The following is a 24,817-nucleotide window of genomic DNA, read 5'->3' on the forward strand; positions in this document are numbered from 1 at the left end:
AGGTAGGAAGGAAAAACAAAAAAGAAAGAAAAAAAGAAGGAAGGAAGGCAAGAAGGAGAGGGGGAAAGAGAAAGGAAGGAACAGAAGGAAAGAAAGAAAGAAAGAAGGAAGGAAGGAAGGAAAGACAGAAAAAAGAAAGAAGGAAAGGAAAGGAGAAAGAGAAAGAGAGAGGGAGGGAGGGAGGGGAGAAAAGGAAGGAGAGGAAAGAAAAGGGAAGGGAAGACCCAAAGTAATCTGGGGCATTCCCCCCCCCATCAGAATTGATGAAGCTTCTTGGATGAGAAGCAAAACGTCTTCGAAGAAAACACCAAGAAATTCCAGTTGTCTTTTGAAGAACAAAAAACACCTTTTAATTTAGAATGATCCTCAGTGCTAGAAGCAAGGGGGGGAGGGTTTGCTTTCTGTTTATATATGTCATTCCTCTCAGCACTGATGACATTCCCTAGTTGAGTCATGAGATGTCTGCAAGAAAACCACCCAGCTCAGAGAACTCCAAGGATCCCACAATCTTATTCTTCTTCCTCCTTAATATAAATTACCTCATTCAGTATTGGGTTTTTAAAAATTCCTTATTATAAATTCCTGCATTTAAACTTTTCTTTTTTTAAAAAAAAATATGTTTGATTATAAATTTTCTCCATTTGATATTTCGTAGGGTTTTTATCCCTTTTTCATAGTAATAATTTAAATAAGAACAATAATCTAATTATAATTTAAATAATAATAACAATAATAACAACAGAATAACAACAGAATAATAAACAAGACCATCATAATCATTCATTTCATAATTAAAACAGTTTATAAGAGCAAGCAAAAAGATATTTTAGAGAATGGGGGAAATGGATGCAATTTTCAGTAAAATTGATTGTTTCCCCACCAAGGAAACACTTTACAGATTAAGGAGATAGGTAGGAAGGTAGGTAGGTAGGTAGGTATAGATAGATAGATAGATAGATAGATGATAGATAGATAGATAGATAGAGAGACAGACAGACAGACAGACAGATGGATAGATAGATAGATAGATAGATAGATAGATAGATAGATAGATAGATAGATAGATAGATAGATAGATAGATAGATAGATAGAGATAGACAGACAGACAGACAGATAGATAGATATAGAGATAGATAGATAGATAGATAGATAGATAGATAGATAGATAGATAGATAGATAGATAGATAGATAGAGATAGACAGACAGACAGGCAGGCAGAAATAGAGAGAAATAGATATATAGATGTAGATTAGATGTACAGATATCTATATCATCTATCTATCTAAATCTGTATCTATCTATAGATATATAGATAGATAGATATCTATAGATATAGATAGATCAATTCAATTCTATTCTATTCTATTCTATTCTATTCTATTCCCTATCCTATTCATTCTCTCTCTCTCTCTCTCTCTCTCTCTCTCTCTCTCTGTTTCTATCGTTCCTCCGGGCCTGCAGGGGCCGCTGCTTCCGATGGGAGCCCAACCTGCCCCCTCCGAGGAGCGCATGCGCAGTGGCCGATCAGCCCTGCGTAGGCAGGGCTCGCCCGGCGTTGGAGTGCGTCGCGTCGCCGGGGCGCATGCGCGGAAGCTGCACCTAGCGGGCATCGGCCATGGCTGAGTGGACGCCTGCCCAGGTGAGGGTCAGCCATGGGGAGGGCGGGAGGGAGGAGGGGAGGGGCAGAAGGGGGTGTCCTGAGATCCAGGTTGGCTTTTGAGGGTGGGTGGGTGGGTTGGGGAGGTGTCTTTAGATGCTGGGCTGCAGCCTCTTTGGGGGAGCCCTGAACCCCGCCAAGAGTGCCCCCGAGCATGTGCAGAGTGCACAGCCTTTGCAGCAATGCCCCGAGCCCCACCCAATTTGGTGGGGGGGTCTTGTACCCCCAGATGGGATGCCCTCTCTTTGGGGACCCCCCCGAACCCCAAAGGGCGGGGTGGAGATGGCTCCTTTTTGGGGAGGAGTCAGGCTGGATTTGGGGGGTCTTTAACCCCCCCCCTTTGGGGACACCCGAACCCCTTTAATTGACAGCTTCAAGTGGTGGGGCAGGAGGGTTCCTGAGCATGTGCAGAAGACTCAACAATACACCAAGCTCCTCCATTTGGGGATTGTGGGATCCTCGGTGTTCTCTGAGCTGGGTGGTTTTCTTGCAGACGTCTCATGACTCAACTAGGGAATGTCATCAGTGCTGAGAGGAATGACATATATAAACAGAAAGCAAACCCTCCCCTTGCTTCTAGCACTGAGGATCATTCTAAATTAAAAGGTGTTTTTTGTTCTTCAAAAGACAACTGGAATTTCTTGGTGTTTTCTTCGAAGACGTTTTGCTTCTCATTGCAAGAAGCTTCATCAGTTCTGATGGGGGGGGGAATGCCCCAGATTACTTTGGGTCTTCCCTTCCCTTTTCTTCCTCTCCTTCTTCCTTTTCTCCCCTCCCTCCGTCTCTCTTTCTCTTTCTTCTTTCTTTCCTTTCCTTCTTCTTTCTTTTTCAGTCTTTCCTTCCTTCCTTCCTTTTGTTCCTTCCTTTCTCTTTCCCCCTCTCCTTCTTGCCTTCCTTCCTTCCTTGTTTTTCTTTCTTTTTTTTCCCTTCCTACCTCCCCTCTCTCTTTTTTTCTTCCTTCCTTCCTTTCTTTCCTCCTCCCTTCCTTTCTTTCCTCCCAAGGGAGCCGTTGGGGGAACTCCTGAGCATGTGCAAAAGGCATGAAAAAAAAAGGATCTTCCTTGGGTGGGGGTGGCTCCTTCTGGGAGGGGGCAGGCTGGATTTGGGGGGTCTTTAACCCCACCTCTTTGGGGACACCCGAACCCCCTTAATTGACAGCTTCAAGGGCAGGAGGCTTCCTGAACATGTGCAGAAGACTCAACAATAATACACCGAGCATTTTGGGAGGGGGCTGTTGGGAGCAGCAGGAAGGATCCCCTTGGGAGGCGGGAAGATGGCTCCTTTTGGTGGGGGGGGCAAGTTGGATTTTGGGGCTTTAACCTCCAGATGGGATGCCCTCTCTTTGGAGACCCCCAAATTCTCTGATTGACAGCCTCAAGTGGTGGGGCATGAGGGTTCCTGAGCATGTGCATAGGGCTCAGCAAGGCACAACACACACACACACACCAATTTGGGGAGGGGGGAGCAGCAGGCAGGATCCCTCTTGGGAGGGGGAGGGCTGTCAATTTGCTTCTTTTTGAGGAGGGGTCTTTAGGGGGGCATTGGGGGGACATGGCTGGCTTGTGGGGTGGGGTGGGGGCTCCAGAAGCCCCAGCTGGGCTGCTGCCTCTTTACGGACCCCCGAACTCCTGATTGACAGCCTCAAGGGAATGTCAAGAAGGTCCCTGAGCATGTGCAGAGTGCTCAACAATGCAAACCCCCCAATTTGGGGAGGGCTGCTGGGAGCATCAGCCAGGATCCCTCGGGGGGCGGGGGAAGCTGTCAGATGGCTCCTTTTGTAGGGGGAGCAGTCTAGGGGGCCTCTAGATGCCCCAGCTGGGCTGGTCTCTTGGGAGACACCCCACGAACCCCCTGATTGACAGCCTCAAGGAAGTTTCAAGAGGGCTCCTGGGCATGTGCAGAAGGTATGCAAAAAAAAAAAAGAAAAAGAAACCCCGTTGGAGAAAGGGGGATGAAGTTTGCCCTGCAGTTGTTAAATGAGTCACCCGGTTGTTAAGTGAATCGGGCTTCTCAGAAAGTTGCAAAAGGGGATCGGGTGATTCCGGCACACTGCAACCATCATAAATACGAGTCGGTTTGCCCAGCGTCCAGATTCTGATCATGTTGACCATGGGAATGCCACGACGGTCATAAGTGTGAGACACGGTCCTAAGTTCCCCTTTGTTCAGGGCCGTTGTACCTTGCAACAGTCAATAAATGGACACGCAACCGTCATCAATACGAGACACTTGCCGAGCGCCCAAATTTTGATCACGCGACAGTAGGGATTCCGCGATCGTTGTAAGTGCGAACAATGGCCCTAATTGTTGATTGGGGGCGGGGAGGCGTATCTTCGAGCCATTGCTAGCGGGATGGTTCTAAATCAAGGACTCCCAATCATGGTCTGTCCGTTCTCTTCCGGGTTATCCCCGGCCACGCTTTTCCCTTCCGTCGTCGTTGAACACGGGCGCTGACTTTCTGATCTTCCTCCCCGGCTAGGCGTGGGAATGGGAGGTGGAGCCTCAACACCTGGCACCCTTCCAGCCTCCTGCCCTCTTCGACCAATCAGCTGAGCGAGAGATCTACCCAGCGGCCGAGATCTCCCTCTGGACGGTGGTGGCTGCCCTCCAAGCGGTGGAGAGGAAGGCGGACACCTCGGCCACTCGCCTGCTCAACCTCGAAAGCCGTACGGCCACGGCCGAGAAGAAGATTCTTCGAGAAAAGTAGAAAACGGAACTCGAACTCGGCAGCCACCTGGCGGCATTGGGCACCCTGATCCAGGGAGTACCGGGCGCCCAACGGCGCCTGGAGAACGTGGAGAACCTCCTGAAGAACCGCAATTTCTGGATTCTCAGGCTCCCCCTCGGCCCGAAAGGGGAGATCCCCAAGGTAAAACAAAAGAAGCACATGAATGGGTGCGACTCCGCCTGTTGGTGGGGGCCTGTTGCATGTATGGTGGTCTCAACCAGGGATTTTAAGGCTTATGGATTAACTCCCAGAATTTCAGCCGGGCCTCGCAGCTGAAGAATTCTGGGAGTTGAAGTCCATAAGCCGTAAAATTCCCCTGGTTAGAGACCTTGCACCATGGGACCGAGCGAGCCACCTGTGTCACCCTGAATGTATCCACAGTCGTGCCAGCATGGCCGGCTGGGGATTATGGGAGTTGGAGTCCTCCCCTCTTAAAGCATGGCTGGCTGGGGGATGCTGGGAGTTGGAGTCCTCCCCTCTTAAAGCATGGCTGGCTGGGGGATTATGGGAGTTGGAGTCCATCCCTCTTAAAGCATGCCAGCTGGGAAAAGGCTGTTCTTGGAAACTGGGAAGAAGGCGACCTTGGTGCGAGATGTTGGACGGCTGGGCTCCGATTTCAGGTCCCCGTGACGTTCGACGAGGAGCAAGCGGTGAATTTCTCCACGCCCGAATGGGCCAAACTGGAGGACTGGCAGAAGGACCTTTGCGGAACATCACGAGAGGAAGCTACGAGCCGCTGGTCTCTCTTGGTAAGAGCCGGGTTTGCCTGGGTGGGGGGGCGGGGGGTGGGATTCGTATCCTTGCTTTAGACCAGCCAGCTGCAGCCTACGACGGGGGACCAAACCGTTTGCCACCAGGCCATAGAAGTGGAACCATCCCCTCTTTCCTAACAATTAATCCCATGGGACCCCACTGTCTGTTTCCCCCTCCTCCTCCATCACCTCTTCTTCCTCCCTCCCCTCCGTCCCTCCCTCCCTGGTAGCACTGATGTTGTTACCTAGCTGAGTCATGAGATGTTTGCAAGGAAACCCTCCAGCTCAGAGAGCAACAAGGACGTCACAATCCTTTTCTTCCTTTCTTTTTTCTTTTCCTTTCTTTTCTTTCCTTCCTTCCTTCCTTCCTTCCTTCTTTTCTTCTTTTTCCTTCTCCTTCCTCCTCCTCCTTTCAGAATCAGAAGCCTTTATTGGCCAAGTGTGATTGGACACACAAGGAATTTTGTCTTTGGTGCAAATGCTCTCGGTGTCCATAAAAAGAAAAGAGACATTCGTCGAGAGTCAGGAATCATAGTCAGAGGGTACAATAAGCAATCAAGTCATACTAGGAAACAGTCAGTATAGATCGTAAGGATACAAGCGACCAAGTTACAGTCCTACAGTCACAAGGGGAGGGGATGGATGATAAGGAGTGGTAAGAAGATTAATAGTAATGCAGACTTTGTAAATAGTTGGACAGTGTTGAGGGAATTATTTGATTAGCAGAATGATGGCATTGGGGATAAAAACCGTCCTGGTGTGTCTAGTTGTTCTGGTGTGCAGTGCTCTATATAGCGTCGTTTTGAGGGAAGGAGTTGAAACAGTTTACGTCCGGGAGGTGAGGGGTCTGTAAATATTTTCACAGCCCCCTTTTTGACTCAGGGTCCTCAATTTCAAACTCTCCTCCCTTCTAGCACTATTTGGGTCATGAGATGAAACAGATAGCCGATAATCAGCGTTGGAAGGGGCCTTGTAGGTCATCTAGTCCAACCCTCTGCCCGAGCAGGAGACAGATGGGAGTCCAATCTCTTCTTGAAATCTCTTTGTCTGCAATGAAACCACTAAGCTCAGAGAGCACCAAGGACCCCACTGTTTGTCGTCATCGTCCTCTTCCTCCTCCCTATGAACCTCCCACTTTTCTAGCGCTGATGTTGTTCCCTAGTTGGGTCACAAGACTTCTGCAAAAAACAAAAACAAAATACAGCCAGCTCAGAGAACAGCAAAGACACCCCCCCCCCTCTGGGAGGGGCCATTCACCATCCCACATGTGGCTTTACTCCCGAGTTGACCCTTGTTCCTTGACTGTTCCCTTCTCCTGGCAGCTCTGCGCATGGGCACACTGGGAACAGGCTCCAGCTGTTCTTCTTCCCCACTTATCTCCGACTCAGAAGGCAGCTGATAACTGTCAGAGGGCCCTGGCCCCGTATCTGCCTCTGACACAGAGCCCTCCAGGACTGGCCCATGTTCCTCCACCACCTCCTCACTGTCCGAGTCTGCCGACTGCTCCGCCAGCTGCCGGTGGGCCACAAGAGATCCCTTTCCGTCGGCTTAACCTCTCTTCTTTCTTTTTCATTCTGCAGACTCTGCCATCGCCAAGGCTGATGTCCTTGCCCCCCAGGTGGGTCCGGGGTCAGTGCCCCACGTTGTGGATCAGCCCTCGGCGGGGGGAAAGGGACTCCCCCCGACACCCAAACTAGGTCTGCGTGAAACAATCGAACGGGGCGGCTTTCACTTTGCAAATTTTTCCTCCCGATTCCAGTGGGTTTGAAATCTTGGTTCCTTTTCTTTTTTTTTTTAACCCATTTGATAACCCATCTGATCATTCTTTGAAGCCCACCCAACCCACCCCTAATTCCTGGGGAGAAAAGGGACCTTTCCTTGGGAGCAAGGGAAGTAAAAATCACAGGGTCTAAAAAAGGGACCTTGGAGGTCTTCTAATCTCACCCCCTTTCCCAGATGACTGAATTTGGTGGGAGGGGGTCTCCAAGAGCAGAGCTTTCCCCCCTCCCCACTTTGGGCCAAGAATGGGGTACCTTGCAAGCATTGGGGCTCCCCGGGCTCCCCCAGAGGCGGGATAGGAGTTGGTCCATCTTCAGAAGCATTCTTGACGGCCTCAAAAAGATGAGCTACTTACGGCCTGGGTCTGTCAATATAGACCCCCCCACCTGCAGACATTTCACGACCCAGCTAGGTAACCTCCTCAGTGCCGGAAGGGAGCAGGGTTTACAAAGAACAGGAGGAGGAGGAGGAGAAGAAAGGGGGGAAGGCTGTGGGGTCCTTGGTGCTCTCTGAGCTGGGTGGTTTCCTTGCAGACATTTCATGAGCCAACTAGGGAACATCATCAGTGCTAGGAGGGAAGATTAGAAACCATATCCTGTTCCTTTCCAGCACTGCTGTTACCTAGTTGGGTCATGAAATGTCTGCAAGAAAACCACCCAGCAGAGAGCACCAAAGACGCCACAATCCTTATCTTTTTCCTCCTTTCTTTCTTGTTCTCCTCCCTCCTCCTCCTCCTCCTTTCAAACCCTCCTCCCTTCTAGCACTGATGATGTTACTTAGTTGGGTCATGAAACGTCTGCAAGAAAACCACCCAGCTCAGAGAGCCCCAAGGACCCCTCATTTCAACCCCGAGACACAAAAATCTTCTCTTCTGTCAATAGCTTTATCTTCTATCAGCGGTGCCTCAGATAGAAAGTCCCTAGAGAGAGTGGTGAGGACAGCGGATGACGATAGGAAGCTCACTTCCCGCCATTCAGGATGCTGCTTCTAAGCGCTGTGAGCTCAAAGCTCTGTTAGAGACGGTCTGTTTCTGTCGCTCCCTTCTGGGAAGAGGGTTCAAGTATTTCTAGCAGGACTTCCCGATTCTTCGTTCTGTAGGCCATCGGTCCGGTTAACTCACAGGATTCGTTTCTCTCGCCATGTAGACATACACATCCGAACTAGACTGTGTTGTTTCTCTGTGTTATGCAATATATGTGGGTATATGCATAACTTTGTATTTATTTATTTTAGTCACATTTACGCAGTGTATAGTAGAGGTGGAGACCCTTTGACGAAATTTAATTTTAACGTACGCCGATTGGTCTACCTTCCAAGTGACAATAAAGTTGTTTTGTAGTTCTATTTCGGTACCTACCTGTCATCCTCCTTCCTAACAGCAGAACCGTTGACTTCCAAAGACGACCTCTTGTCCTGGATTAAGCAGGAGGAACCTCCCGGCCCCAGGAAGTGGAATCTGGAGAGAGAGTTCCCTGCCACTCTCGGTTACGGTGAGTCTGGTCGAATGGTCGCAGGCCTCCAAGGGAAGCCATCATGCCACCGCCTTGGACGTTGAAATCATCACGCTTCCTGGCATGGTTGACTAGGGGGTTCTGGGAGTTGGAGTCCAGTTCTCTTAAAAGCATGCTGACTGGGGGATTCTGGGGGATTCTTGAGGTCCGCTTCAAAGCAGGCTAGCTTGGGAATTCTGGGAGTTGAAGTCTACCATTTGTAGAGCACGAGGACTGGAGAATTCTGGCAGTTGGTCTGCCTGTCTTCAAGTGCCCAGGTCTCAGAGTAACAGGCCTTCAAAACATTTGCCCACCCCCTTTCTCCTCCTCCTCCTCCTCCTCCTCCTCCTCCTCCTCCTCTTCTTCTTCTTCTTCTTCTCCTCCGCCTCCTCCTCCTTCTCCTTCTTCTTCTTCTTCTTCTCCTTCTCCTTCTTCTTCTTCCAAAGACAACCTCAGACATTAACTCTCCTTCGCTGCAAAATCTGTCCCTTTAAGGATTCCCTTGGACTGGGTTCCAGCTTCTGCCGCTGTCTTAACGGAGTTGTTTCCCCACCCACCCCGTTCTCCTCTCTTCCAGACGAGAGCGCCAGAGTCAAAAGCGAGGAAGAGAAGCTCCAAGCAAGTTTGAAACAAGCCTTGCCTGCCCGGCTCCCTGGAGCACTCAGTGACGAGGTCTTCCAGGCCCCCAGGTGCTGCCAGAGGCAAAGCTGCCCTCAGGGCCAACCTCCTCCCCCTCCCCAAAAGCCACCAGAGGAGCCACCCCACCCCAGTGAGAGAACCTGCCCCCAACCCGAGGCCCCTCCGCCAGCAGCCTGCTTGAAGGAAGGCCAGCTGAGATGCTTCAAGGGTCTGGATGAGCTTTCCTTGCCTCCAAGGATCCCCGTGGGAGAGGAAGTGTACGGGGGAGGGGTCAGGCCAGGGACCGAGCCCAGTGCCCCCCAGGTCCCGGAGCCCTACCTGTGCCCGGAGAATAACAACAGCTTCGGCGACGTGGCCGCCTCCGAAACAGCCGGCCGGCCGCACGCCTGCTCCCTCTGCCCAAAGAGTTTCCGGCTCAAGACCAGCCTGCTGATCCACCAGAAGACCCATGCCATGGGGAAGAGCGACAGCCCCTTTGTGTGCCCCGAGTGTGGCTGCGGTTTCAGCCACCAGGCTCAGCTGACTCGGCACCAGGCCATCCACGCTGACCGGCCGCACCAGTGCTCGGAGTGCCACAAAGCCTTCAAACGCAAGTCCAGCCTGGTGGTTCACCAGAAGACGCACCGTGAGCGGCCGCGCCCCTTCCAGTGTCCCCAGTGCAACAAGACCTTCATCAGGAAACAGCACCTGGACGACCACACCCGCACCCACACGGGGGAAAAGCCCTACCAGTGTCCCGAGTGCGAGAAGCGCTTCGCAGAGAAATCCAAGCTCACCAACCACTACCGGATCCACACTGGGGAGCGGCCCTACCGCTGCGGGCAGTGCGACAAGCGCTTCGTACGCGCCCACCACCTGGTCAAGCACCAAAGCAGCGTCCATCAAGCCGGGGCTAAGCTGTACTCCTGTCGCGAGTGTGGGCAGAGTTTCAGCCATTCCCAGGCCTTCCTCAGCCACCAGGCCAGCCACGCCAACGGCGAGAGGCGCCACCGCTGCACCGAGTGCCTCAAGACCTTCGCCCGCCGGAAGTACCTGCTGGAACATCAGCGCATGCATACGGGGGAGAACCCGTACGCCTGCCCGCACTGCGGCAAGCACTTCCGATACAAGCAGTCCCTAAAGCAGCATCTGCGCATGCACCGGGAGCAGCTGCCCCCACCGCCTGGGCCCGCTGTGCCAGCCAGCCTGCCAGTCACCCACCCGCTAGAGAGAAACTCTCTCTTTGAGGCCAACCCTCCCATCGGGACCTGAAGCTGGACCCCAAGTGGTCTTTTGTGCCAAATGAACCGCTGGGCTAGAATTGGCCCGCTGGTGGGCCAGCTGAGATCCTCACCACCTTCCGTGGGGCAGCCCCAGCGCTTCTTCCCTCCCCATGGAGAGGCCTCCTCCTTGCTTGCCTGATCCAGGACCGTGGGGGCCCTGTGGAATGAGCCCAGCTCCCAGCATTCGAAACACGCCAGCTGTCCTGAACCATTTCTTCGATGGAGAGACGGCTGTCGAAAGACGCTCCTTGTGCTGCATTGCACTGCGAGTCCTGGCTGAACCGGGTTGGGGGGGGAAGAATCACGCCCAAAATGTGGTGTCCACTTACCCTCTTGGCTCCATTACCTGGTCTAGCACCGAAGGCCGGCCTGATGGAGCCAAAAGGATGTGGTTCCCTCACCTCCAGGGAGGAGAAAGACGCAGACACCGAGGTTGCCGCGCACGGCTGTGATTTTCCACCCTGCCCTCCACACTTTGCTCGACGATCAGAGGTGCAGCGGGTACGAAAGACAGCCGGGAAGTCGGAATTGACTGTCCCCGCCGCCTGTCTCCCTTCTCCAGTGGGCCGTATGCGGGGCAGCGATCCGTGGCCAAACTTCAGGACATCTCCACCTTCTCGGTCCGCTCCTCAGAGATACCCTTGTTTCACTGCTGTCGATCAAGTTGCATTATCAAACTCCTGGTTTACCGTTTTTCGGCCGGTGTTGACCTGTGCCGAAAAGCTCTTTTTGCTGAAGGCTTTGGCTGTGCTTTTCAATGTGGTACATTTATCGCCCAGACTGGACGGGCTCCTGGTTCTTCTCCCCTCTCTGCCCGTTCAGACACCGGCATGAAATCTCGAGTTTTGCCTTGTCGCTCCAAATTCTTTTGTCACCAAGAGGATGTAGCCTTCACATCACTCTCTCCAGCCCTGAAAATACGCGCCCGCCCCCCCCAAAAAAGAGAGTACTCAGAAGCGACCCTAAAATCATGGCCATAAACCGAAACCTCCAGCCCGCTTCCACACCAGGTTCTCACTACCTTAAATCCAACTGTATTACAGGTAGTTCTCGATTTACAACAGTACCCGTATTCCTCTTTAATACAGGTAGTCCTCGACATACAGCAGTTCCTTTCGTGACCGTTCAAAGCTACAGTGGCGTGAGAAAAGTGACTTATTACCGTTTTTTCACAAATACAACTGTTGCAGCCTTGCCAGGGTCGCGGGACTCAAAATTTAGGCACTTGCAAACTGGCGTGTGCTTATAACAACTGCAGTGTCTCTTGACCCTTTTGCGACCTTCCGACAAGCAGAATCAATGGGGAAGCCAGATTCACTTAACAACCGTATGACTGAGGAACTGCAGTGATTTATTTGATGACGGTGGACAGAAAAGGTCGTAAAATGGAGAGAAATGTAAACCAGGGGAAAAGACTGCGTCCCCCAGCGCAGGGGTATCAAACTCTGGGCTCACGGGCCAGATCCAGCCTGCAGGGGCTTAGATCTGGCCATCCTGGAAACAGCAAAGGACCTGCCTGTGGTGCCTCTGTCAGCGAAAACGGAGCTCAGGAGGGCCGCAGGTGGCCCTCCTGAGCTCCATTTTTACTGGCAGAGGGTTGCAGGAAGCTGTCGCATCTGGAAATGGGAGCTCGGGAGCCGGCAGAGCGCTTGGGCCACCACAGGTACCCCTGACACGAGTGATGGCCACACCAACCCTGATCACACCTACCACAACCCTGATGTACCCCTCAATGAAATTGAGTTTGACCCCCCCTGCCCTAGTGGCATCTTGCAAAGTGGTAAGTGGTCCCAAAGTTGAGTGCAAGCAAGTTGGATTATCCATCCGATACTCTGGAATGAGGTGTTACCAGGCCCACCCTTCCAAGGTGCCACAACTGTGTGTAGATAGTATGTGGAGCAGGAGGAGACAGCAATTGCTACCAAGCCTATCCTTGCTCCGTTCTATGTCTGTTGGCCAAAACACGGATGCATGGCTTCCTAAGGCCCAATACAGGTAGTTTTTGACTTATGACGAGTTGCTTAGTAGCCATTTGGAGTCACAACCAGCCTTGAAAAGTGGGCTTACAACTCTGATCCAAGTTCCGGCAACTGCCCTCTTGTGTGGTCATATCATCACTCATTGAGCTGTTGGCAATACGGCTGCAGCATCTCACGGAGACATAACTGCATTCAGCAAAGGTTTTGTTGAACACTGGTACTTAATTTCCGCTTTTGGGCAAAACAGTGCCATGGCAAAATGAGGGATTCACTTACCGACTGCAGTGATATGCCGAACTGAGTTGACCAAATAAATTGTACTATGTGTGATACCAAACTGGCATTGTGCATCCATTTCCCCATACAAGGCAGTTAGGTCTTCCTACAAAATCTTTTTTCAACCCTTTTGGCTTTTCCTGATACAACTCACACAGCTTCCAGTACATCACACACACACACACACTTTCTCTGATTATTATCAAGGGGGAAAATATAAGGAGATCATTTGGTCTAGTGGTTAAGGCACCAGGTCAGGAAGCAGGAAAGTAAGTTCTAGTCCTGCCTTAGACATGAAAGTTGGCTGGGTGACTTTGGGTCACTTGCCAGAAGATGTGAGTTCTAGTTCTGCCTTTGGCACGAAAGCTGGCTAGGTGACTTTGGGCCAATCCTGGTGATTACCCATACCATCTTTATGATTTAAGGTGGGATTAGAACTCACCATCTCCTGGTAGTTGGCCAGTCAGCCAACCAGCTTTCACGCCTAAGGGGATGAGAACTCACTGTCTCCTGGTGATTGGCTCAAAGTCACTCAGCCAGTTTTCACGCCTTAGGTGGGGCTAGAATGGTTTCCTGGTCCAAAGTCACCCAACCGGCTTCCACACCTAAGATGGGATTCTTGGTCAGCACCTTAGCACAATTATGTGCAAACTATTAAAACAATTATTTTAGCAGAAGACCAATATATAAGCAATCCTGGTTTAGGGACCACTCTTGGGGCCAACAACTCAGTCACTAAATAAAGCAGTCCATAAGTGTGTGGGGGGGAAATCACAATTTTACTTTTTCCATTGATATGCAATTTAACTTATAATTCTTCCTTTCATACTCAACTTCTTTTAGCCTTCAATGAACCTAGCTACATTTTTTTCATGTTTCAAAACATCTTTATTTCTAAATAAATCAATTTTGTCCTCCAATGAACCAAAGATTTTAAAACATCTTTGATCTAACATGTATTATTATTATTCTTAAGCGCCATCATGTTGTATTACAGTACAAAAATAAAAGAATACAAAAATCAGTGTTTACAATTACAGTACTGTACCTGTAAACATCTATAGAAATCCCCTTCCAAAGATTAGTCTTCGCTGCGTTTTTGGAAACGTTTGGACACTGAGACCGAGAAGGCTAGTGAACCGAGAATCTTCTGGCATCTCCCCTTTTTCGTGGGGAGGAAGGAAGAGGTGAGCAAGAAATAACTGTCCGTAAAGAATTCACTAAGTTTTCTTTGCACGTTTTTTTTTCTTCATCTCATTTATTTCCCTAGAACAAATGCATTCCTGACATAGCTTTCAAAAAATGTTCTACATTAGAATCCATACTTAATTTTCACGATGTTTCATTAACACGAGAAAACACCTATTGATACTTCCTGGGCTCCCGATGTAACTTTCCAAAATGTTCTACATTTCGATCCATACTCCCTAATTTTCTTAACATTTCATTAACATGAGAAAACACCGATCAATATTTTCACATGATCAATATTTTCACACGAATCTTCCTGGGCTCCTGATGTAACTTTCCAAAATTTTCTACATTTCGATCCATACTCCCTAATTTTCATTAATATCTGAGAAAACACCGGTCGATATTTTCACATGAACTTCTTGGGCTCCTGATGTAATTTCCTTAACATTCTAAATTTAGATCCGTATTTCCACACACGCTTCCTGGTCTCCCAATGTAACTTTCCAAAATGTTCTTACACTTGGATCTATATTTCCTAATTTTCGTACCGCTTTGTTAACATCCAAGAAAAACGCCAGTCAATAGTTTCGCCCTGAATTTCCTGAACTCAAGTCTAGAATTTTATTTCTTCCTCCTCTTCCGCAAGGCCCTGGGCCTCCAATTCTTCTTTCAACTCGATCAATTCTTCGTTGGAAAGCTCTCCCTCGGGGTAGGCGATCCATTTTTTCACGTCTTCCGCATCTGCCTCTAAACTGAGGGCTTGGGTGAGCATCAAAATGTTGTGACTGATTTCCTCCAAATCTTCGTTTGGGTCAAAGCCTTCGAAATTATGGACGAGGAGAGCAAAACGTTTTAAGCACCGTTCCCAAATCCCTTGCATGCATTTCAGGCTGACGTCCTTCCAGGCCGTCGCGATGTTTTCAATACAGTGGCTGATATCATACGCTTTCCAAAACTCGCGTAAGATCACCCCGCTGTCCTCCGTTGCGGCGACAGCCATGGCCAGCGTGGCCCGTAAATAGCATGCTTTGAAGGTCGAGACAGCTCCCTGATCCATGGGCTGCAGGAAAGGGCTGGTGTTTTTTGGTAGATAAACAACCTTCACGTCTGGATGGACATTGTCCAGGTGCAGGGGATACCCAGGGTGTTGCTGAGGAGCAGAAGAATTCTAAAAGGGATTCTGTTTTGAAAACAATATTCCTGCACTTGGGGGATGAAGCAATTCACAAACCAATCCTCGAAGAAGACTTGGGTCATCCAGGCCTTCTGATCGGATTGGTAATAAACGGGCAGGGTCTCCTGGCAGATATTTTGGCACACGAGAGGATCTTCCGATTTGTGAATCAGAAAGGGCTTCAGCTTGAATCCAGCGACGTTTCCACCCAAGAGCAAAGTGATCCTGTCCTTAAAGGCTTTGTATCCAGGCATGGCTTGGGCCTCTTGGTGAAGGTAGGTCCGTTCTGGCATTTTTTTCCAGAATAACCTGGTTTTGTCCACATTGAATATCTGTTCGGGCAAATAGTTCCCTCCTGTGACGAGATCGTCCAAGTCATCGAGGAAGCGTTGGGCTGCTATTTTGTCGGCATCCGTGGCTTCACCTGGCGGGTGCGCAGTGTGGTAATTAAACCTTCGCTGGAACCGCATGAACCAGCCACGGCTGGCCGTGAACGTTTCAGTGCATTCCTCACCCGCTCGTTCCTTCAGGGTGGCAAAAATGCTGCGCGCCTTGGCCTGAATGAGCGGGAGGCTGATGGGAATCCTCTTCTGGATCTGATCCTCGATCCAAAGCATCAGGAGTTTCTCTGTTTCGTGGATGAGGCCTTTGCGCTGCCTGGTGATGATGGCTTTCGTCCCCGGCGATCCCTTCATGGCTTCCCTGATCCGCTCCTTGTTCTTTAAAATGGTGGAGATGGTGGAATGGGCCAGGCCTTCTTCTTGAGCGATGATGTTCACCTTCTTCCCGGCGTCGTAGGCTTTGATGATCTTCATCTTCAAATTCAGACTGATGGCCTTCCTGTGCTTCTTGCTGCGCTCTTCGGAGGAACTGTGGCCTTTTCTCTTCCTCTTTGAGGACATGGCAAGCGAAAATAAGAGCCCGTTGCAAAATACTGTAGACAGACAGAGAGAGAGACAGAAATAAGAAATAATTTAAAAAATAGTTCAATTGTTTGAGAACAATTTAAGTTCAGTTTTAGGTGGGAGAAGCGCAAATATATATTTTCCTGATTTGGTAACAATTTCACTCCCTGGATCCAAGTATGTAAATCAGGTGTCCAATCTTGGCAACTTTTAAGACTTGTGGACTTCTTCTCCCGGAATTCCCGAGACAACAAATACGTGGATCATCACGACAATTGGGAGCACAGTGGCTTGTGAGGTCAGGATGCTAGGTTGGAGGTCAGGAAGCCTGCGTTTGAGACCCGGTGCTCTAGGGCGGGTTGAGTTCCTCCCGTCTTTCCCTCCAGCTCCTGTCGGTCTCCAAGTGGGCACCTCCCCTGGCAACGGTGATGTCACCGGCTAATCTGGTCAATACAGAAGTCCCTTGATGCTGCTGACATGAGCACGATGCAATCAAGCCAATCAACCCAGACTTCTCCCTCAAAGCACAAATGAACAGGCTTAAATTATCATATTATGCAATAATTCCGCTTGCTTGGATAGTCCATCAGGGCAGGAAACGCAGAAGGAAAGAAGAGAGGAGGACAACCAACACAAGGTGAATAAACTCAGAGCAGTCACGGTTGCATTACTGGAACAGCTGAAGGGCCAAATTATGCTGGAGGAGGCATAATTAATGGCCATTAACGGCCAACACTACCATTGTTAATGGTCATTAATAATGACCGATATCAATGGCCAACACTACCTTGATGGCACACAATCAAATCAAGGATAAATTGATTCCTCCAAGCACAATGGTTTGTCGAGTTGCCACTGAGCCCAGTACAAGTTATCCTCAACTTAACCACCGTTTAGTGACCGTTTGGAGTTACAACGGCAGTCAAAGAAGTGACTTATGCTTATTTTTCAAACTTACGAGTGTTGCAGCACCCCTGTGGTCACATGATCAAAATTCGGTAATTGCCCTGTATTTATGACAGTTGCAGCATCCTGGGGTCAAGTGATCGCCTCTGGCGACCTACTGACAAGCAAAAGGGAAAGCCAGATTCACTTAACAACTCTGTTACCAATTTAACAACTGTGATGATTCACAAAAAACCGTGGGGAAAGGGCGTAAAATGGGGCAACCCCCCCCCTTAAGTGTGAGCAATGGAAATATTGGACTCACGTCGCGGTCGTAATTCAAGGACTACCTGAAGCAGATCCTACCCTCCCCAACCTCTGCTCCTTGACCTTCTTGACCAGGACTTGCGGGTTTCCTACCCCACACCCTGGAAAGGTGGGGCTACGGAGGTCAGTTCAGTGGGGAGACCACATCTCAACAAGGAAGCTACCATCACATCCAAAAAGGACATCAGAAGAACCCCAAATTCTCCCCTTACCTGGGCTAGGGCCTTCCCCAAAGAACAAGGAGTCCTGAGCACACGGGTCTTCCTGAAGTCCACAGAGATGTTCCTCAGAAATGGTAATGGTCTGATATTCTGTCAGGAAAGAAAGAAAAAAAGGAAAGGGAGGGAGAGAAGGAGGGAGGAAGGAAGGAAGGAAGGAAGGAAGGAAGGAAGGAAGGAAGGAAGGAAGGAAGGAAGGAAGGAAGGAAGGAAGGAAGGAAAAAAAGATGGAAGAGAAAGGAAAGGAAGGAAGGAGCGAGGGAGGGAGGAAAACAAATATGTAAGGGCTTCCCAATTTATTACCTTGATGAAATGGACAATCTCTGAAAAACCAACCCCCATGGGCACTGAGGACAGGAAGAGGTCTGAGGATCTTAGACCAGCTTAACCGATTGTGGGGCCCTTGGTGCTCTCTGAGCTTGGTGGTTTTCCTGTGGACATTTCATGACCCAACTAGGTAATATCATCAGTGTAACAAGGGAGTGAGGTTTCCTCTTTAACCTCATTCCCTTCGATCACGGATATCATGTTCCCTGGTTGGGTTATGAAACAACCAAGCCAACAACCAAGCTCGGAGACCACCAAGGACCACCCAGCCCCCCTCTTTCTACTCCTCTGCAGACCCCCACACTGCCTAAAGTACCGATGATGTTGCCTAGTCATGAAACATCTGCAAGAAAACCACCAAGCTCAGAGAGCACCAAGAACTCCACCCTTCAACCCCTGAGCTTCAACTATTATTCTACTGATAACAAGGATAAAAATGAAGAAATATCTAGATACCACAGCCTAGTGGGACTTCAAACACGTGAGTTAAAAAGGAGCCATACTGTTGGAGCGATATGCAGACTCTGTAAACCGTTTCGCACATGTGCGCAGGGCTCCATCCTCTGTATCAAAGCTGATGAGCTGTGCTGTTTCTTAGCTCAGCTAAGGCGCGGCAATCCGCTTTGCGCTACGTATCAGCTGAGCTAAAACGCCAAGGGAATCTAGGAGAAGTGATGCTATACAGCTTACAACAGAGACAGGAGTTCTTACCCTCACTAGGATCGTACTGCACGTGGTCTCTGTGGGATTCCCCGGGGCCCAAGCACACCTCCTCCATCTCCTCTTTAATCCCTGAAGGTAGGTCTATATACTCCACTGAAGAACCTGAAGAACCAAAGAGAGGAAAACAGCGGCGTTGCTCTTCTCTTAACAACAAGGCATCTCATGGACCGGAAGATGCGCGCCGAAACAGAACCAAGGAAGCAGGACAGGAGGATGCGGCCTACGGCGTTCAGGTCAGGAAGATGGTTGGCCACAAGGTGAGATGAAGTGAAAGTGGATGGGACAGGGCTGGAGAAGGGCGCACTGAAACCAGGCAGGCTGAAGTATTTGGTCTAGGACAGGGGCGTCAAACTTCACTGAGGGCTGCATCAGGGTCGTGTTTGACCTGGGGGGGGGGATGGGCTTGGCCACCTCGACATTACTCTGGTCAGGGGCGCCTGTGGTGGGTCTGAACGCTGTGCCAGCGAAAACGGGCTCCCAAATGCCGTTCTCGGCTGCGATGGCCTCCTGCGACCCTCTGCCAGCAAAAACGGGGCCGGCCTTTTGCTGTTTCCATGGTGGCCCCGCGGGCCAAATCCAAACACCCTGTGGGCAGGATCTGGCCCCCGCGCCTCGACTTTGACACCCTGGGTCTAGGAGGTCGTGGAATGGTATCAAGGGATAGTACTGGAGGGATAGTGTAAAGGAAACAAGTGCAGGGGGTTTAAATTAATGTTCAATTAGAATTTCAGCAGATAGGTGCCTATTTAGTTAGCTATTAAGGTGCTGCCCCAAGATCAGGAGACAATGAATTCTAATCCTGCCTTAGGCATGAAAGCTAGCTGGATGACTTTTTGGGCTTATTACTAGGAGACGGTGAGTTCTAGTTCCACTCGGGCATTAAAGCCAGCTGGGTGACTTTGGGCCAGTCCCTCTCTCCCAACCCAACCCACCTCACAGGGTCACTGTGGGAAAAATAGGAAGGGGAAGGGGCATTAGAGGTGTTCCCCACCTAGAGTTACTTATAAAGAAATCAAAGCTAATATATAAATAACAAATAAGCAGTAAGGAGATGCCCGATTCATCCATATAAGCTTCCCATTTCTCTCCAGAATACGTCATTCCGACACGGTCCGGAGGGAAACAAGATCCTGGAATGTTCATCTCCTGGGTCAACAAATTTCGGGTCAATGAGGAGGACTGGCCCTTATTTGGGGGAGGAAGCAGCTCCTTTCTTTCTATGCCAACCACAACTCCAAGACACCAGCTGTTCACCCTCGTGAAGTCCAGCACCAATCTCCTCAGGAGGCCTGGCATTGCCGCTGCCTTGAGGCCCTTCTGCTTCTTCCTTCAGCCACAAAGAAACATCGACTGGAGCAACGGGGGACTCTGAGGGGAGGAGGAAGAAAAGGGTTGCCATAAGCCCCCGAGGTCAAAGCCCGCGCAGTCTGAAGGGGACCAACCCTTGAAGTATCCACCCAGGTTCAAAATGAGGCGGTCGGCCTGCTTTCGGGCAAGCCGAGATTTGCAAAGAGATCTTATCATTTAGCTGATTTGCTTCGGCACTCAATTCATGGTCAAAGCCCGTATTATCATCTTCTTCCGATGACCCCGTCATCCCATGCGGGGTGGAGTCTGGGCAATGGAACGGAGCAGAGTGTTTTAATGGATGGGTGCCATTCCCATCGCCAATGAAGAGATGGATTCCGATTGTGCCCAGAGCGAAAAATAACAGCTTCTACCTAGGATCGAACTCACAGCCTCCTGAGAGCTCCACCTCTAGGCTGCCGTACCACTCTTGTCAAAACCCTATCTTGGCTGGTTATTTGAAGGACCAAGAGCACCAAGGACTCCACAGTCGTCCTCCATCTCCTCTGCTGCTGCTTCTTCCTCCACTTCACAGCTCCTCTACCTTCTATCATTGATGATGTTCCCTACTTGGGTCATGAAATGTCTGCAAGAAAACCACCCAGCTCAGAGAGCACCAAGGACCCCACAGTTCTCCTCCTCCTCCACCACCCCCATCCAGTCTTCCTCTTCCTTCTAATGATGCTACCTAGTTGGGTCATGAAAAGTACAAGGAAACCACCAGCTTCAAACAGCGCCACGCCCCCCCACGCCCCCAACTGAGAGCAACCTACTCCTTATGAAAAAGAGGATTTTTTTAAAAAAATTAAAGCTGTGTATTTCAAGAAACAGTGAATTTACCTGCGCCAGGCGGTGTCGGTGTGTTAATCCCAGGCATAGTGTCAATGTTTGTATCGCACAAGGCCTCTCCTTGTTCAATCCGGGTCAGGATCTCGGGCTTGGCAATCGCGTAATCTATCCAGGCGACAAATGAAAATATACTTGTTAACTGTGCCCACAATTTTTGGGGAAAAACAAAATAAGTGGAAAAGACGACGTTGTCACATGCCATTCATTGCCACTAGAAATGGGGCGGACGTCCATCAGGCGGCCTCTTGCCCAAAACCATACAGGTCATCCTCGACTTACAACAGTTTGTTTACTGACTGTTCAAAGTTACAACGGCACTGGAAAAAGGGATTGATCAGTTTTCCCACTTACGACTGTCATAGCATCCCCGTGGCCACATGATCAAAATTCAGATGCTAAGCAACCGGTTTGTATTTATGACCATCGCAGTGTCCCGGGGGGAGGCTGTGATCCCCTATTGCAACCAGTGAAGTCGGGGGGGTGGTGGTGGGAGGGGCGGATTCTTTTAACAATCAGATTCACTGAACAACCGTGTCACTAAGTGAACTGCAGGGATTCACTTAACACGGGGTCTGTAACTTGAGAAGGTTGAGGTGGATGGCGGGGGATGCCCTCGTAGAGACGGTGATGGCAAGGGGCGCGTTCTGCTGATCCCAGGGACATCGCAAAGTCCCTGGTCGATCCAGGAGAAGCCCTTCTACCATCGGCGGAGAGGCAGCCATTAAGCTGCTGAAGCTGGGACAGCTCCGGAAGGAAGAGGCAGAAGGAGAAAGGGTATCGGTTGGTGAGGACTTTTTTTTTTTTTAATTAATATTTGGGACTTAAGGACACCCTAAGAAGGAGAAGAAATCTGTAAGATTTTTGACAAAATTGATTTAGAGGCGATTTTTTAAAGAGGAATGTCAAAGTGAGGCTTGGCTTTTTACTTTTACTTTCCTTTTTACTGAACTTCTATCGCGATTTAGCAATTGTTAACTGGACTGGTTTTTTCGCTTATATCTACCTATTCTTTTTCTCCTTTTTGACTGTTTATATTTTTTAGAATAGAGGCTCCCTTTAGTAATTTTTTTTTTTTAAAAAATATATATATATACATATATATATCTTCTTTTTCTATTATGCTTTTTCTGGGAAAGAAGGGGGAGTGGATTAAAGAAACTTTGTAACACTGCCGACTAGAGGCTTGAAAACTACTTTATTGGAAGCTGTGAGAACTGTGAAAAACTCTTTCTCAAGGACACTGGAACTTGATAAGATAGAGGGAAGAACACCGGAGAATGTTTTGGCAGGTGTTCTTTGGGACTTCTATCAACAATTGAATATTTGAAGCTTGGATTTGAAATTTGTGGAGAAGCCATAATAAGAACCTCGGACAATTAAATAAAACGCAGTGTGCTCTTTTGTTATTTTTTCTTAGCTGTCTTATCCCTCCTCTTCAATCCATAATATTCTGTAACAATTGTATATTTATTTTTTATTCATTTTTTTTTGTAAAGGGAAAGCCTCAGAATAGCTTTTTCCTTTTCTTATTGGGATTTTTGCCTTTTCCATTTTCATTGATCCATTTTTATGGCTATTTTTTATTTTTGAGATTTTCCAATTGGATTAAGGTGTGAAGAACCTGAAAAATTCTTTTTTTCTTCTTACTATTTTTTTTAATACTATTGGGTTTTATTCTTTTTCCCTTCATTTTTAACTTTTATTTTGAATCATATTGACTATCTCACAATAGGATTAAGGTCTAGAAGAACCCGAAGAACCTTTTCTTTTTAATTTGGGGCTTTTTTTATTTATTGTCTTTTTCTTATTTTTATTCTTTTTCTTTTTTCCTAATTGGATTATAATTGACTACTCTACTAATTGGATTAAAAGAGCTTGAAGACCCTGAGTTACCTAAATGAGTAAGAAATCCATACCTTCTGGCATTTCAACCTCTGCTCCTGCTTCACCAACTGCTGGAGGACAACGTTTAGCCCAGATAATGTCGAAGCAAGATAAAGGACAAGTGGATTTAAAGGTGATTATGCAAGGAATTCAAGAACTTAAAACGAAATCGGATATCATTGAAAAGAAAATAGAAAGCATTGAACAAAGAGCTGAGAATATTGAACAAAGAACAGAGAGTATTGAACCAAGGACGGAGAGTATTGAACAAAGAATTGGGAAGGCCGACGAAAAAATTGAAAATATTCAACAAATGATGGTGAAATATGACGATGGACTCCAAAAAATTGAAGAGAAAGATAAGCAAAGAGACGAGACAACTGGAAATATTGATAGCAGATTAACAATGGCCGGTGTTTTCTTTTGTGGGAAATGGGCCCAAATGGCTCTTTTGAGTGTTTAAGGTTACAGACCCCTGACTCAACAAATGGGGCAAAGAAGGTCTCAGCAACAGTAACATGGAGCACCATTGTGGGCGTAAGTCAAAGACTGCCTATATTTGCTTGTCGGATGCAGACCTATAAAGGCCTATTGAGGGAGGCCTTCTCTGCGAAGGGTGCAGGGTAGGGACCTCAGCCTTATTGTTGGTGATTCCGAATAGCCCCCTTGCCCCTCCCCAGAGGACAGCCAGCTCCATTCGCGTGGGGGGGAGGGTGTGTGCGTGTGGACCGCTTGCACAACTGGAGCTGAGCGCACACGAGTCTGCCACCCACGTGCCTCCCCTGCACTGTGTGGCCAAGATGGGGATTGCTGGGTTAGAGAACCAATGAAAACAAACGATGCCTTCCAAAGAGGAAAGGACCTGAAATGGAAACCAGCTGGTCACCCTAGCCAGAAGAACTGAGGGCAGGCGGACAAGGCAGTCGGTTAATTGTTGTTATGATCTATTCTCACCCATGGAGACCAACATCTCGTAATTGCTTTTCATGACCGTCTTGTAGAGATCCTTCTGCAATTCATCCAGGTTGCCCCATTCGTGCTCGTTGAAATGAACAGAAAGATCATCGAAGGTGACCGGAACCTGGAAATACAATAGAAATTATCTGGTGGTCCAAATCCTGTATGCTTAACAGGAAGTAGAGAAATACCTGTTGGATAAATTGAAATTAAGCTGCATAATTTGGGGGTGGAGGGGATAGTTTATCATTAGCACACAAAAGCCTACCCTGTTTCCACAAAAATATGACCTACCCTGAAAGTAAGTCCTAGCTTGATTTTTACACGTGCCCAATATAAGACCTATCCCCCCAAATAAGCCCTAATTAAGATCCCGCCCACTCCAGCGTGGATGGGTAAAAATTAAGCTAGGGTGGGGATGGAAGGTGGGTGGAGCTGCCCTACTACTTACCTTTGGACAGTTGTACCCAGGCCTTGCACACCCCGACAACTGCCTTGCCGGCCCATTTCTTCGGAAGCTGGCAAGGGTGGCCAGGCTTTCCTGAAGGCCTCTGTAGCAGATAACAAAGCTGTGGATTGATTCAGAGCTGTTATTGGCTTCGGGGGCCTTCAGGAAAGCCTTGCCGGCCACAGAGAAGCCCCTGAAGGCCTCCAACAGCAAAAAGGAGGCCGGGAGTGATAGCGTGCAAGTGAGGTTAGTCAGTGGATGACATCCCCCCAAAATAAGACCTGGTGACTTTTTTTGGTGGCCAAAAAATATAAGACAGGGTCTCATTTTCAGGGAAACACGGTACTAGCTTTTTCTATATCAGGGGTTACTTGTTAACTTTTAAGACTTGAGGACTTCAATTCCCAGAATCCCCCAGCCAGCATGCATTAAGAGGGGTGGGGTTCCGAGTCCCAGAATCCCCCAGCTGGCATGCTTTAAGAGGGGAGGACTTCAACTCTCAGAATTTAAAAGTTTGCCTCCAGGTTTGCAGAATTCAGGCAGCACGGGTAGTCCTTGACTTTTGACCACCATTGAGCCCAAAATTCCTGTTGCTAAGCGAGACATTTGAGTTTTGCCCCATTTTACGATCTTTTTTGCCATAGTTGTTTAAATGAAGCACTGATTATCTGGCTGGGGAATTCTGGCGGTTAAAGTCTCCGCCTGGTGCGGAGATCCCTGATCGAAATAAACGCATCTGCTTGAAAAAGGAAGCTCGCAAAAGAAGGGTCAAAATCTGCTGAACCTGTCAATCATTCAGTGGAGAGAAGGAGAACAACTGTGGGGTCTGAAGTGTTCATTGAGCTTGACACTTTTCTTGCAGACGTTTCATGACCCAACTATGTAACATCTTCAGTGCAAGGAGGGAATGGGGTTTGGGGAGTGAAGAGAAGAGAAGGAGGAAGGGAGGAAGGACAACAGCAACTGTATAGTGTTCGTTGAGTTTGACAGTTTCTTGCAGACGTTTCATGACCCAA

At 48.8% G+C, this 24,817-nt stretch overlaps 1 protein-coding gene and 1 pseudogene across 2 annotated transcripts; one reads left to right on the plus strand and one right to left on the minus strand.

Moving 5' to 3' along the window:
- Window positions 1-1,555: 1,555 nt before the first annotated feature.
- Window positions 1,556-12,624, plus strand: LOC113449937 (zinc finger protein 783-like; annotated as a pseudogene). The gene is made up of 6 exons (XR_015739897.1): window positions 1,556-1,641; window positions 4,138-4,527; window positions 5,007-5,135; window positions 6,719-6,835; window positions 8,297-8,407; window positions 8,985-12,624. The product of XR_015739897.1 is annotated as a zinc finger protein 783-like (transcript).
- Window positions 12,625-13,427: 803 nt separating this feature from the next.
- LOC113449935 (uncharacterized) lies at window positions 13,428-24,187 on the minus strand. The gene is made up of 7 exons (XM_087915271.1): window positions 23,805-24,187; window positions 23,351-23,477; window positions 20,504-20,617; window positions 19,571-19,684; window positions 18,305-18,418; window positions 17,261-17,359; window positions 13,428-15,865 (listed from the first exon to the last, which is right to left on the minus strand). The coding sequence occupies exons 1-7, from the start codon at window positions 24,126-24,128 to the stop codon at window positions 14,859-14,861; spliced, it is 1,899 nt and encodes a 632-aa protein (XP_087771397.1). The 5' UTR covers window positions 24,129-24,187; the 3' UTR covers window positions 13,428-14,858.
- Between the last annotated feature and the right edge of the window lie 630 nt (window positions 24,188-24,817).

Source organism: Pseudonaja textilis, chromosome Z, assembly GCF_049901715.1.
Source record: "Pseudonaja textilis isolate UNSWEBS1 chromosome Z, rPseTex1.2, whole genome shotgun sequence".
Lineage (NCBI taxonomy): Eukaryota > Metazoa > Chordata > Lepidosauria > Squamata > Elapidae > Pseudonaja > Pseudonaja textilis.

Bases quoted from the DNA above. Each gene is read 5' to 3' on its own strand.
- LOC113449935 (XM_087915271.1), bottom strand. From the start codon at position 24,128: ATGAGACCCTGTCTTATATTTTTTGGCCACCAAAAAAAGTCACCAGGT. The intron at 18,419-19,570 runs GTGAACAGCTGG...TTGGTTCTTCAG, and splicing joins TGGTGCTGGACTTCACGAGG to GTTCTTCAGTGGAGTATATA. The intron at 15,866-17,260 runs GTAAGGGGAGAA...GTCTGTCTACAG, and splicing joins TGGGGAAGGCCCTAGCCCAG to TATTTTGCAACGGGCTCTTA.